At 39.2% G+C, this 14,204-nt stretch overlaps 1 protein-coding gene across 1 annotated transcript; it reads left to right on the forward strand.

Moving 5' to 3' along the window:
* Positions 1-4,667: 4,667 nt before the first annotated feature.
* On the forward strand, positions 4,668-5,600 carry LOC127199930 (olfactory receptor 1468-like). The gene has a single exon (XM_051157925.1). It carries the CDS (start codon positions 4,668-4,670, stop codon positions 5,598-5,600), a length of 933 nt encoding a protein of 310 aa, XP_051013882.1.
* Positions 5,601-14,204: the final 8,604 nt, after the last annotated feature.

Consider the following 14,204-nt stretch of genomic DNA (forward strand, 5'->3'; position numbering starts at 1 on the left):
TAACATAGGTAACGTGATTTTGACGTGTCCAGTTCCAATTGATGCATCTTCAGTTCAACTACTACCATCAAGCTAGGCCACCATCTTGGAAAAGAAGGCAAAATTTATAAAAACCAAAGAACCAGTACCTTGATACAAGATGGTGTCTCCTAAAGATGACAGGGAATCAGCACCCATGAACTCCCGGGCCTTTGATGAATTTGAAATAAAACTTATGTGCTTAAGTGTTTTGCCTATACATATGTACATAGTGCAGCACATGCATGCCTGGTGCTCACTGAGGCTAAAAAACCTGGGTTGGATCTCTTGGAATTGGAATTACAAATGATTTTGAGCTGCTCTATTAGTGCTTGAAAAGGATTCTGGATCCTCAGCAAGAGCAGTAAGTACTTTTAAACACTGAGCCATTTTTCCAGGCCCATTAATAATTTTTACATATTTGTATGGGTATGGGATTGTGTATAGATGACAGGACACTAAAAAGTGACTCATGATAGGGGGAAAATGAAGACTTTAAAGGAGAGATGTAAAAAATAAAATAAAATAAAGGAGAGATGTAGAAGGAATGCAGAATACATGCATTGTGAAAGTGTAAGAGCGAATACTGCATTGCAGCAGAGATAAGGCAGAAGTTGGGGTAAAGAAAATATTTAACATATGGTTAACAAACAAAGTGTAAATAAAAATGCCACAAGAAGTCTTGCTACCTTGTAGGCTAATATAACTAAAAATAGACTTTATTTTGAAATAAACTAAAAGTGAAAAAGTGAAAAAACCTTTAAATGTAGAATTAAAATATGACTATGTACATACCTATAATAATGGATTAAAACAAATGATTATATATTGAAATTCAGAGAAGTACTTATTGTTGCCACAAAGTGGAAAGACCCATCAACTAATGACTAGGTAAATAACCATGACATAACTTTACAATGGCATAATTATTTGGCAATAAAAAACAGACAGACATAGCTTGAAAACGTGTTAAGAGACATAAGCCAGCTATGAAGAGAATATACTCACATGAAATATCGAGAAAAGGAAAATCTATGAGAATGTAAAGTAGAAAGAAGTTGCCTGTGGATAGTTGGAAGTGAGAGTATGTGTGTGTGTTTGAATGGACACAGGAATTCTGTGTGGGTTAATGGGTTCTAAAATACATTGTAGGCTGCTTTGAATAGCATTAAACATATGAAGTGAACATCCCAGTTCTTAAGGATTACTGATTTGAAACTTGAGTCCAACATCCAACCATTTTTGTTTCTCATTTAATGCTTAACTCAGAGAGTAGATGCATCATTCTTACTGGATTAATTGAAAACAATTGATTAATAAACAAAATGTGGTTGGTTGTTCCATACAAGAGCAGGCAGCCCTGTGTCTAAAATCCTGAACATATCCTTAGATCCCACTAACTATTTCACACACAAAGACAAAAATTAATCATCTCTAAGAACCCAATAAAGGTAATATCACCAAGGACCAAGAGTCCTTGGGATTGAAAGCTTGTATTTCATTATTAAGTACAAAAGTTTATCCAATTCATGACTGCCTAGTTTAGGAAATTATCCTGAAGGAATGAATTATGAATGTCACCTATGACCTCATCATTAGTGGTGAACTCATACAACATGGAATTATAAAGTAATCTCACAGGTATGGAGAGAGGTTGGAGTAATGGTGATAGTATATGCAACTGAGTTTTCTTAGAGGTAAGAAGACAAAATGAGTGAAGGGACATGGGAACATGGACGGCTTTAATATTGGCTTGAGGAAGCATTAAACATGTGATCTGCTTGCCATATTCCTGTCTTTTCCACAAATTGGCAAACATAGAAAGTTGGCTAATGAAATTTAAATTGTTCCAGAAGGTTGTATATCTGCCCTAATTCCTCTTGCAGATAGTCTGTCATATTGAAATGAGATCCTGTCCTTGGATACTTTCCCAGAGTGTTTGGTTTTCTATTGTCTCATTCTGATTAAAAACTACATATGAACAGGCTGAAGAGATGGCTTGGCTAGTAAAGACTATGCTCAACCAAAAATATAAAAACTACTCATAGCTTCTTATACACTGAGCCATTTTAAGTAATTAATAATCAGAATAGTTCCTGATAAGGTCGGGTAGTTTTCCTTTCACTCTTCTTCCCTTTCCCCTCTAATAAATTGGGCTCCAGTCAACAGAAGCGTTGTTTGAAATCTGAACAGGGAATGACTATGTGTCTTTCTATGCTTGTTTTGCTCTGTTTTTGCACTTTTTTTGTATTATTGGTGGTTTTAATTGTACCTTCCCCTAACTTAGGAGATATTGATCAGTGACTATAATTGGTCTCCTCTAGAGACCCCTGAGGTAAATTGGTCCTGGAAAGGTCTTGGGTAATTACTATGACCTTAATGAGTTACACAGGATCTGGACTCCTCTGAGATGCAGAGCTCATAAGATTCGGGCATGGCAGCAGAGGGGTGTGAGTAAGGATGATGCACATAGGTGATGAGGACAGAGGCCACTAGTTCTCCTGGCTGCAAATATAATAAAGCTGAGCAGGATGCTGAACCAGAAACTGTGACTCAGCTTCAGCAGAGTTGGATACACTCAGGACAATCAGCAAGTGTCTTATTGTCAATACCCATGAACTTCTGGTGGTATACATGACACTTTTCTTTTTTTCTGTCTTCCAAGACTTCACCACACTGCAAAAGTATGGTTTAACCTCAACATGTAACCACTTTCATATTGGTAAGCTCATATCAATTACTCATTATGTAGTCTTTCTCTCAGTATCATACCATTTCCACACAAGAGCAGCCTTGTGAGGTGGAGTTCAATACTATAGTGCCAAAGGCTTGTTAACTATACTTTAACCATGGGGGCATGTCTTAATAAACTCATAACAATGTCCTCCCCAACATGATAATTGATTTTATTTGAACAAGATAACAGATTTCTGTTGTAATGGTATTGTATGTGATCACTCCTAAGTGCCATCCATCAAGGGTGACAATAATAGCATCTAGGTGTTCATATAAATGTACCACTCCATCAAAGCCAATGATTCTACATAATCCGAGATTATCTGTAGTATGTGGGTACACCAAATGTTATAAACATATGACTTGTGATTCTCATGTGCTTTTACATATGAGAACTGTGGACTTAATGTGTAAAGAAAGTTACGAAGTCTTTTGGCCTTTCAGTAGCTATAGTTGTAAGTCACTTCTCTGGCTTCTGGTTTTTGAACACATGCATACATAGAACAAAGGTACTGATGATTTACATGAGAAACATAAACTTGACGTCGTGGCTCATGCCTGTCAACTCAGTGCTTGGGATGTAGAGGCAGGAGTGTTGCATGCTTGAGGACAATCTTGGATACATAAGCGGAACATCCTGTTAAATGGTGGATGATTTTTTCCTACTTAGTACCCCACTCTGTAATGTTAGTCCACAACATATAAGTGTGAAACTTTGTATTCAGCTGTATTAAACCATGTAAATCTGTGAAGGTACAAGCACTCTGACTTAATTGTAGCATTTCAGAGAAATTTAGATCTCTTGATGTTTATCCTCTTCTATCAACTTTGATTCACACAGCCATACCTGTGTGAGGGGGTGTACTTGTGACTAAAATATAGACTGTTTCATGGCAGACGCTGGCACTAGGTGGAGATTAAGAATGATTGTAAACAACCAAATAGAATGAAGGCATGTGTGTCTTTTCCTGGATGTATTTTACAATTGATGTGAAGATAGCTTAAAGCAGTGATTAAAGTACTAAGTGCATGGGATATGTACAAAATGTTAGGCAACATAGATGAATGTCTAACTTACTATAGAGAGACAGAATAAATTTGGCGATGTATGAAGTAATTGATATGCCTAACATGCGAGTGAGGATTAACCAAATAAAGGGAAAAAAGAGGAGAAGAAGTGCTAGGCCAGGGGAGAAATAACTCTAAAATGTGAGCAGTGAAGAGATTTACCTCAACATTGAATAAGAGAAAAGCATGAGAGACCACATGGGGATGTACCACTGGCATCCTTGAAATAAGGAAACAACATTTGTGTCTCTGATAGGAGCTTTGCCATTATCCTTAGAGAAACAATAGTTTCTCTGAGTAGAAAAATAACAATAGTTAATTTGAAAATAAAACAGAAGAATATGAAGGAACTCCTCTGTTACCTTGTCAGAGTGTTAATGAAGCATGTTGAAGGGAAGCAAAAGGTCAGGAGACATGAGAACAAGCACATATATTGAGTCTGCTGCTGCATTCCAGTAAAGACAAGATGTGATCCTTATCTATTGATATAATCTCACAAAGAGGAATGGATGAAATTGGAGGAGAATGGAGGGAAGACTCTGGACAATATGTGACAGTAGTTTAATGTAAGAAAAAAATGAATGGATCAAAATTCACATATCTCAAAAGAAAAGGCATAGATAAAACTATCTAGGAAAGTAGGGGAGATCGAAACGTATTAAAGAGAAGCTGAGAAAAATCATTAATTGTAATGATTATAGACACTTGTAATTTGAGATTAAAATGACTATGATGACTGTTAGATCTATTGTTATAGAATATTTATCACATATATATATATATGTTCATTTTTATTTTCAATTTTAAGGGACAATATTTTCTTATGAAGATATTGGAGAAGAATAATGAACAACCAGACTGTCATCTCCCAGTTCCTCCTCCTGGGCTTGCCCATTCTCCCAGAGCACCAGCTCCTGTTCTATGTCCTGTTCCTGGCCATGTACCTCACCACTGTCCTGGGGAACCTCATCATCATTATCCTCATTCACCTGGACTCCCATCTCCACACACCCATGTACTTCTTTCTCAGCAACTTGTCCTTCTCTGACCTCTGCTTTTCCTCGGTCACGATGCCCAAGTTGCTACAGAACATGCAGAGCCAGGACCCTTCCATTTCCTATCTTGGTTGTCTGACACAAATGTACTTTTTCATGCTTTTTGGAAGCCTGGAGAGCTTCCTTCTTATGGTCATGGCCTATGACCGCTATGTGGCCATCTGTTTACCCCTTCAATATCGCAGCATCATGAGCCCCAACCTCTGTTTGTGTCTGATGTTGCTGTCTTGGGTGCTTACTGTGCTGTATTCCATGTTGCACACTCTGCTCTTGGTTAGACTGTCATTCTGTGAGGACAATGTGATTCCTCACTTTTTCTGTGAAATATCTGCTCTGCTCAAGTTGGCCTGCTCTGACATTTATATTAATGAACTTATGATACTTATCTTGGGAGGGCTTGTTAGTGTTGTCCCATTCTTGCTTATTGTTGTGTCTTATGTACAAATTGTTTCCTCTATACTAAAGATTTCTTCTACCAGGGTAATACACAAGATCTTCTCCACCTGTGGCTCCCACCTGTCTGTGGTGTCACTGTTCTATGGGACAATTATTGGTCTATACCTGTGTCCATCATCTAATAACTCTACTGTGAAGGAGACTGTCATGGCCATGATGTACACAGTGGTGACTCCCATGCTGAACCCCTTCATCTACAGTCTGAGAAACAGAGACATGAAAAAGGCCCTGATAAGAGTTCTTTGCAAAAAGAATATATCTTTATAAAGACAACAATGGGGTTGTTACTTAAAATCATATATTAAATATGTTGATGTTAAAATTCCAAAATGTATTCTTACAATGGAAATAGAAGAGCATATTAGACAATATTTATATTTGCAAAAGAAAGTTTTATAAAGTAGTTCAGTTCAGAAAGGTGACTTAGTGACTCAGTATTTCCATTCTCCCTTGCACATCTGACTGAAGAACAGCATTCGTTAAATGACACTGTTTTATTAGATTGTCACCCCTAACATTATTTTTTGTTGAAATTAGGGTCTTCTCTCATACAATATACTCAAACCATGATTTCCCCTACAACCACTCTCTGTAGCCCTGCAGACTGCCCTCTCTCCATTATCCACTGCTTTGTTTCCTATTCAGAAAAGAGCAGGCCCCTAACAGATTGCAACCAAACTGGAAAATACAAGATACAGTAATGCAAGGTGAAATCTCTCATATCAAGGCTGGACAAGGCCACTCTGTGGGAGGAAATGAGTCTCAAAAGCAAACAAAGGGTCAGAGAATGACATGATTCCATGATTCCATTTTTAGTTCTCTGTCTCTCTGTGTCTCTGTCTCTTTCTCCACTTTCTTAGCTCTCATGGTTCAGTCATCACCTCTACCATACCTTTTACAGGCCCTTACTCCACTCCCTATCCCAGTAAACTTCATTTAGACCATATCTGTTGTGTATCACAATTCCACAGGGACATACTTTGCCATGGGCATCATGGTTCCCCCTTACCCAACATTATTTATCATACCAATGGTGCTGTGACCTTGGTGGGCTCTCCTGGTGTCTGGGAGCACTGGTATCCATTCTACAGATATACTGCATACAACAGATTTGCTTTCTGCTCCATTTATTGCTAGCCACTTCATCCAATACAGGCAATTGATGTATCTGAACAATTTCCCTGGATGAGACTTCATTTACAGCATTGCTTATTTTTGTTTGTTTGGCTTAGTTTGTGGGTTGTGTTTGTTTGGATTTTTGCCCTCTTTATCTTGAGATTCCTGGTACCAAGTAAACCATGCCTGTTTGCGTTCCTAGCACTGGCCTCTGTCTAAGTAAATGATAGTTTACCAGTGCACTTGTGCCTTCTCAGTTCAATCTCCCCTGGGTTAATTGGGATGCCAGACTTGAGACTTACCTCATCCATCAAAATTGCATCCTGATACACCTAGCTTGTAAATGTATCAAATTTTAGCTCAATGTACTTCCCAAGTGATGAAGGAGAACATGAAAAACTGCTTTCTTTATTCCTTTTTATTCACTCCTAACTCTAATTCATTCTCTCTTTTCTCTCCCTATGCCATGTAATTGTCTTGTCTTCAAATATGCAATAGATCATAGCTGGATAGGGTCAGGGACTACAACACACACACACACACACACACACACACACACACACACACACACACACACACTCCTTTTATGCTGTAAGCAGCTGCTCTTGATACCACTCCTGAAGTATGTGCAGATCATTTGTCTGTGAATTTATTACCAAACTGTAGCTAAGTATGATTCTCCATGTGGTGATAGCCTTGGGCCTATCCAGGTAGACTCGCTGTTCCTACAACACCTCCTGAAGCCAGCCTGCAGGAGTCCAAGCACTCTCTCCTCTCCCTTCACGGACTAGATTGGCACTCCTAATTTCCAAATTCTTACCAGTCACAGACAAATGGTTACCAAGTATGTAAACTTGTTCTGCTTTACACTCCCAAAGTCTCTAATCTCTAAGCCTATTCTTACCCACTCTGATCTCTAAGGCTTCCCCCCCACTCTTAAAAGATCTTATATCTGTTTTTTTTGCACTCTGCTTTCAAAGGAACAAATCTTAACATTATGTTGTAAACTCTTATCTAAGGAATCATAATTTGTTCATTGACTATGGTTTAAATTTTATGTAATTTTCACAATGTATATGGTTTAAAATCTATAAAATTTTCTCATTGAGTATGGTTTAAAATCTCCATACTCCACAGCAATATTTGATGTTAAACTTATGCCAAGATTCCACTATGCTATGACATAAAGATAGACATCCCCTGACTTTTTCTGCAGTGGAAATTTCAGTGCAGGTTGCAAACAGTGGTAATGGTATCATGTCTGAAATTCCTTCTTCTGTAAGTATAGGAATTCTTTTAAGATTCATGAAACCCATGTGGATCCACCCTTCACACATCAAATGGAGTCCAGATGAGGACCGCTGTCAGTCAACAGCTTACATTTCCTACCTATTGCCTATTGCACAGGGCAGGATTTCTTCTCCTTGCCCTGGTTTTGAGATCCAAGTTTTCTTTTTTTTTAATTCATTTATTCTTGTTACATCTCAATGTTTATCCCATCCCTTGTGTCCTCCCATTCTTCCCTCCCCCCATTTTCCCATTATTCCCCTCCCCTATGACTGTTCCTGAGGGGGATTACCTCCCCCTGTATATTCTCATAGGGTATCAAGTCTCTTCTTGGCAACCTGCTGTCCTTCCTCTGAGTGCCCCCAGGTCTCCCCCTCCAGGGGACATGGTCAAATGTGAGGCACCAGAGTACGTGAGAAAGTCATATCCCACTCTCCACTCAACTGTGGAGAATATTCTGACCATTGGCTAGATCTGGGAAGGGGTTTAAAATTTACCTCCTGTATTGTCCTTGGCTGGTGCCTTAGTTTGAGCGGGACCCCTGGGCCCAAATCTGCCTATCATATTGTTCTACTTGTAGGTTTCTAGGACCCTCTGTATCCTTTTATTTTCCTATTCTCCCATGCGTCTCTCATTTAGAGTCCCAATAGGATGCCCTCCCCTCTGCCACAGTTTCCTGGTAAGTGAAGGCTTTCGTGGGACATGCCCCTTGGGCTAGTATGCAGATATAAGTGAGTATATACCATTTGAGTCTTTCTGCTTCTGGGTTAACTCACTCATTATGATCATTTCTAGCTCAATCCATTAATCCACAAATTTCGAGAATTCCTTGTTTTTAATAGCGGAGTAGTATTCCATCGTGTATATGTACCACAGTTTCTTTATCCACTCTTCTACTGAGGGACACTTAGGCTGTTTCCATGTTCTGGCTGGAGCATCTTCTGGGTATATTCCAAGGAATGGAATAGCTGGGTCTTGAGGAAGCCCTAGTCCCAGTTTTCTGAGATAGCACCAGATAGATTTCCAAAGTGGCTGTACTAGTTTACATTCCCACCAGCAATGAAGGAGTGTTCTTCTCTCCCCACATCAACGCCAGCATGTGGTGTCACTTGAATTTTTGATCTTAGCCATTCTGATAGGTGTAAGATGGACTCTCAGAGTTGTTTTGATTTGCACTTCCCTGATGACTAAGGAGGTTGAGCATTTCTTTAAGTGTTTCTTAGCCATTTGATACTCCTCTGTTGAGAATTCTCTGTTTAGTTCCAAGCCCCATTTCTCAATTGGGTTATTTGGTTTGGTGGTGTTTAATTTCTTGAGTTCTTTATATATTTTGGATATTAGACCTTTGTCAGATGTAGGGTTGGTGAAAATTTTTTCCCAGTCTGTAGGCTGTCGCTTTGTTCTCTTGACAGTGTCTCCAGCCTTACAGAAGCTTCTCAGCCTCATGAGGTCCCATTTATTAATAGTTGACATTAAGGCCTGGGCCGTTTGTGTTCTGTTCAGGAAGTTGTCTCCTGTGTCAATATGTTCCAGGCTCTTCCCCACTTTTCCCTCTAAGTGACTTAGTGTCTCTGGTTTTATGTTGAGGTCTTTAATCCACTTGGATTTGAGTTTTGTGCAAGGTGACAAATATGGGTCCAGTTTCATTTTTTTACACATAGACCTCCAGTTAGACCAGCACCATTTGTTGAAGATGCTATCCTTTTTCCATTGAATGGATTTGGCTTCTTTGTCAAAAATCAAGTGAACATATGTGTGTGGATTCATATCTGGGTCTTCGATTCGATTCCACTGATCTACCAGCCTGTTGCTGTGCCAGTACCATGCTGTTTTAATTACTATTGCTTTATAGTACAGTTTGAGATCAGGTATAGAGATTCCTCCGGAGCACCTTTTATTGTACAAGATTGTTTTAGCTATTCTGGGTTTTTTGTTTTTCCATATGAAGTTCAGAATTGAACTTTCAATGGCTTTAAAAAATGTGTAGGTATTTTGATAGGGATTGCATTGAATCTGTAGATTGCTTTTGGTAGGATGGCCATTTTTACTATGTTAATTCTCCCGATCCATGAGCAAGGAAGATCATTCCATCTTTTCAGGTCATCTTCAATCTCTTTCTTCAGAGTTTTGAAATTTTTTTCATACAAGTTCTTCACTTGCTTAGTTAGGGTAACTCCTAGATATTTTATATTGCTTGTGGCTAATGTGAAGGGTGTGGTTTTCTTAATTTCTTCCTCTACAAGCTTGTCTTTCGTGTATAGGAAGGCTACAGACTTTTTTGAGTTAATTTTGTATCCAGCCAATTTGCTGAAGGTGTTTATCAGCTGTAGGAGTTCTCTGGTGGAATTTTGAGGGTCACTTATGTACACTATCATATCATCTGCAAATAGGGATAATTTGACTTCCTCCTTTCCCATTTGGATACCCTTGATCTCCTTTTGTTGTCTTATTGCTCTGGGTAGAACTTCGAGTACTATATTGAAGAGATATGGAGAGAGTGGGCAGCCTTGCCCTGTTCCCGATTTTAGAGGAATTTCCTTGAGTATCTCTCCATTTACTTTGATTTTGGCTATTGGCTTGCTGTATATAGCATTTATTATGTTGAGGAAAGTGCCTTGTATCCCCGATGTCTCTACAACTTTAAACATGAATGGGTGTTGAATTTTATCAAATGCTTTCTCTGCATCCAAGGAGATGATCATGTGGTTTTTTATTTTCAGTTTGTTTATATGGTGAATTACATTGATGGATTTTTGTATATTAAACCATCCCTGCATGCCTGAAATGAAGCCTACTTGGTCATGATGAATGATATCTTTGATGTGTTCCTGTATTCGTTTTGCAAGTATTTTATTTAGTATTTTTGCATCTATGTTCATAAGAGAAATTGGTCTGAAATTCTCTTTATTTGTTGAGTCTTTGTGAGGTTTAGGTATCAATGAGACTATGGTAATTTTCCATCCATTTCTATCTTTTGGAGTAGCTTGAAGAGTATCGGTATTAGCTCGCCCTTGAAGGTCTGGTAGAATTCTGCACTGAAACCATCTGGCCCTTGGCTTTTTTTGGTTGGGAGACCATCGATGATTGCTTCTATTTCTGTAGGGGAAATGGGACTATTTAGCTTGTTTATCTGTTCTTCATTCAACTTTGGCAAGTGAAATCGATCAAGAAAATCGTCCATTTCCCTTAGATTTTCAAATTTTGTGGCATATATGCCTTCAAAGTAGGATCTTATGATTCTTTGAATTTCTTCAGTGTCTGTTGTTATGTCTCTTTTTTCATTTCTGATTTTGTTGATTTCAGTACTGTCTCTCTGCCTTTTAGTTAGTTTGGCTAACGGTCTGTCTATCTTGTTGATTTTCTCAAAGAACCAGCTTTTGGTTTTGTTGATTCTTTGGAATTTTTTCTTAGTTTCTAATTTGTTAATTGCAGACCTGAGTTTGATTATTTCCAGGCATCTACTCCTCTTGGGTGTTTCTGCTTCTTTTTTTTTCTAGGGCTTCCAATTGTGTTAAGATGCTTATGTGCAATGTTTCCAATTTCTTTTTAAAGGCACTTAGTGCTATGAATTTTCCTCTTAGCACTGCTTTCAATGTATCCCACAAATTTGGGTATGTTGTTTCTTCATTTTCATTGAATTTCAGAAACTCCTTGATTTCTTTCTTTATTTCTTCTCTGACCCAGGTGTCATTTAGCAGAGAGTTGTTTAGTTTCCACATATGTGTAGGCTTTTTGTTATTTCTGTTGTTGTTGAATTGTAGCCTAGGAGCATGGTGATCTGACAGGATACAAGGTATTATTTCAATCCTCTTGTATCTATTGAGGCTTGCTTTGTGACCTCTGATGTGATCAATTTTGGAGAAGGTTCCATGGGGTGCAGAGAAGAAGGTATATTCTTTCTTGTTTGGGTGAAAGGTTCTATAGATATCTGTTAGATCCATTTGACCCATGGCATTGGTTAATGATGTTATTTCTCGGCTTAGTTTCTGTTTCAATGACTTGTCTTTCAGTGAGATTGGGGTGTTGAAGTCTCCCACTATTATTGTGTGGGGATCGATGTGTGGTTTAAGCTTTTTTAGGAGAACTTTTATAAATGTGGGTGCCCTTGTATTGGGAGCATAGATGTTCAGAATTGTGATGTCATCTTGGTTGACTTTACCTTTGATGAGTATGAAGTGTCCTTCCTCATCCCTTTTGATTAATTTTGGTTGAAAGTCTATTTTGTTCGATACTAAAATGGCTACGGCTGCTTGCTTCTTGTGACCATTTGCTTGGAATATTTTTCCAACTTTTATCCTGAGGTAATGCCTTTCATTTTGAGTCAGATGTGTTTCTTGAATGCAGAAGAATGTTGGATCTTGTTTATGTACCCATTCAGTTAGTCTGTGTATTTTTATTGGAGAATTGAGGCCTTTGATGTTGAGAGATATTAATGACCAGTGACTGTTAAGAGTCTTAAATTTGATGTTGTTTCCAGTCGAGCGTTTGTGTAGTTGTGTTTTTGCCATGGGATAGTTATCTATTTCCTGGGTAGTTTTGGTTGTAGCTTGACCCTTTGGGATGGAGTTTTCCTTCTAGTACCTTCTGTAAAGCTGGATTTGCGGATAGGTACTGTTTGAATTTGTTTTTGTCATGGAATATTTTGTATTCTCCATCAATGGTTATTGATAATTTTGCTGGGTAAAGTAGTCTGGCCTGACATCTGTGGTCTCTTAGTGTTTGCAGGATCTCTGTCCAGGCCCTTCTGGCTTTTATGGTCTCTGCTGAGAAGTCGGGTGTAATTCTGATAGGTTTACCATTAAATGTTATTTGGCCCTTTTCCCTTGCAGCTTTTAATATTTTTTTCTTTGTTCTGCATGTTTTGTGTTTTGATTATTATGTGGCGGGCAGTTTTTCTTTTCTGGTCAATTCTATTTGGTGTTCTGTAGGCCTCTTATATGTTTATAGGCATCTCTTTTTTAGATTGAGGAAATTTTCCTCTATGATTTTGTTGAGAATAGTTTCTGGGCCCTGGAGTCTGATATCTTCTCTTTCTTCAATGCCTATTATCCTCAAATTTCTTCTTTTCATGGTGTCCTTAATTTCTTGGATGTTTTGTGTCAGGAGTTCTCCAGATTTGGTATTTTCTTTAATGGTTGATTCAAGATCTGTGATTGTATCTTCTAGACCTGAGATTCGTTCTTCCATCTCTTGGATTCTGTTAGAAAAGCTCACCTCTGTGTTGCTCGCCTTCTTCTCTGTGGTCTCACATTCTCGTTTTTCTACTGCCTGTGTGTTTATCATTGAATGCATTTTCCTTTTCAGATCTTGAACAGATTTTTTGATTTCTTTCATCTGATTTTTTTGTATATTCCTGAGTTTCTTCCATTGCCTCTTTATAGGTCTTCAGAGCTTGAACCCTTTTATTTATTTCTTTCATCTGGTTGTTTGCAGTTTCTTGCAATTTTTTCAGTTCCACTTTATGTGCTTCTTTTATGTCTCTCACCTGTTTGTCTGCGTCTTCCTGCATTTGATTACAAATTTTATTTGTTTCCTCCATTATCATCCTCATTACTAAGGATTTGAGGTCATTTTCTTGTATTTCCGTTGTATTTGAGTTCTCTGGAGTGTTTTCTTTGGAATAGCTGGACATTGGAGATGCCATGTTGTTTTTGGGTTTTATGCGTATGCTTTTTCGCTGTCCTTTAGACATCTTGCCGTCTTTGTTTTTGTTGGGTAGCTCCAGAATTGGATGGAGGGAGTCTGATGATAGATTTATTTGTTTTCTCATGATTTCCCTAGGCTGGAAGCTCAAAGCTTCACTGGTGTGGATGTTATGAGGTTAGCCCTGTTGTTCTGGTCTCTCACAGCCAGTGATCTTCAGCCCCCCTGTGCTGTGGATCCTGCAATTGTTCTGGGTCTCTGAATGAGCATTGGGTCAGGCCAAGGTATCCACAGCCTTCTGTGTTCCCTGCCAAGTCCAGCCAGGAACACTGGCCCCGAACCACGGGCTGAACTCAGCTAGATTCTCAGGGCCTGAACCGTCTGCCAAGCTCAGCTAGGGATTCTGGGCCCAAAATGCACACAGGGTCCAGCCAGAATTTTTGGGCTGGGACTATGCACCAAGCTCAGCTAGGGCCTTTTGGCCCAAAGTGCGTGCTGTGGTCAGTTTTTGACTCAGGGCCCAAACTGTCCACCAATCTCAGCCAGGAATTCTGGATTCAAACTGCACACTGTGTCCAACCAGAGTCTTAGAGCTGGTGGAACCCAGCGTTCTGTCCAGCCTGCGTCACAGCAGGAGAACTGCAGCTGTACTGAGTCAGTGCCGGTGTTGGAACTGAGCGCTCCGCCCAGGCTGTGTCACAGCAAGAGAACTGCGGCTCTGCTGAGTTAGCGCCGGTGGTGGAACCAAGCGCTCCGCCCAGACTGTGTCACCGCAGGGGAGCTGCCGCTGAGCTGACGTGGTTCCTAGGATGGAACTGAGCGCTC

This window comes from Acomys russatus, chromosome 16 (genome assembly GCF_903995435.1).
Source record: "Acomys russatus chromosome 16, mAcoRus1.1, whole genome shotgun sequence".
Lineage (NCBI taxonomy): Eukaryota > Metazoa > Chordata > Mammalia > Rodentia > Muridae > Acomys > Acomys russatus.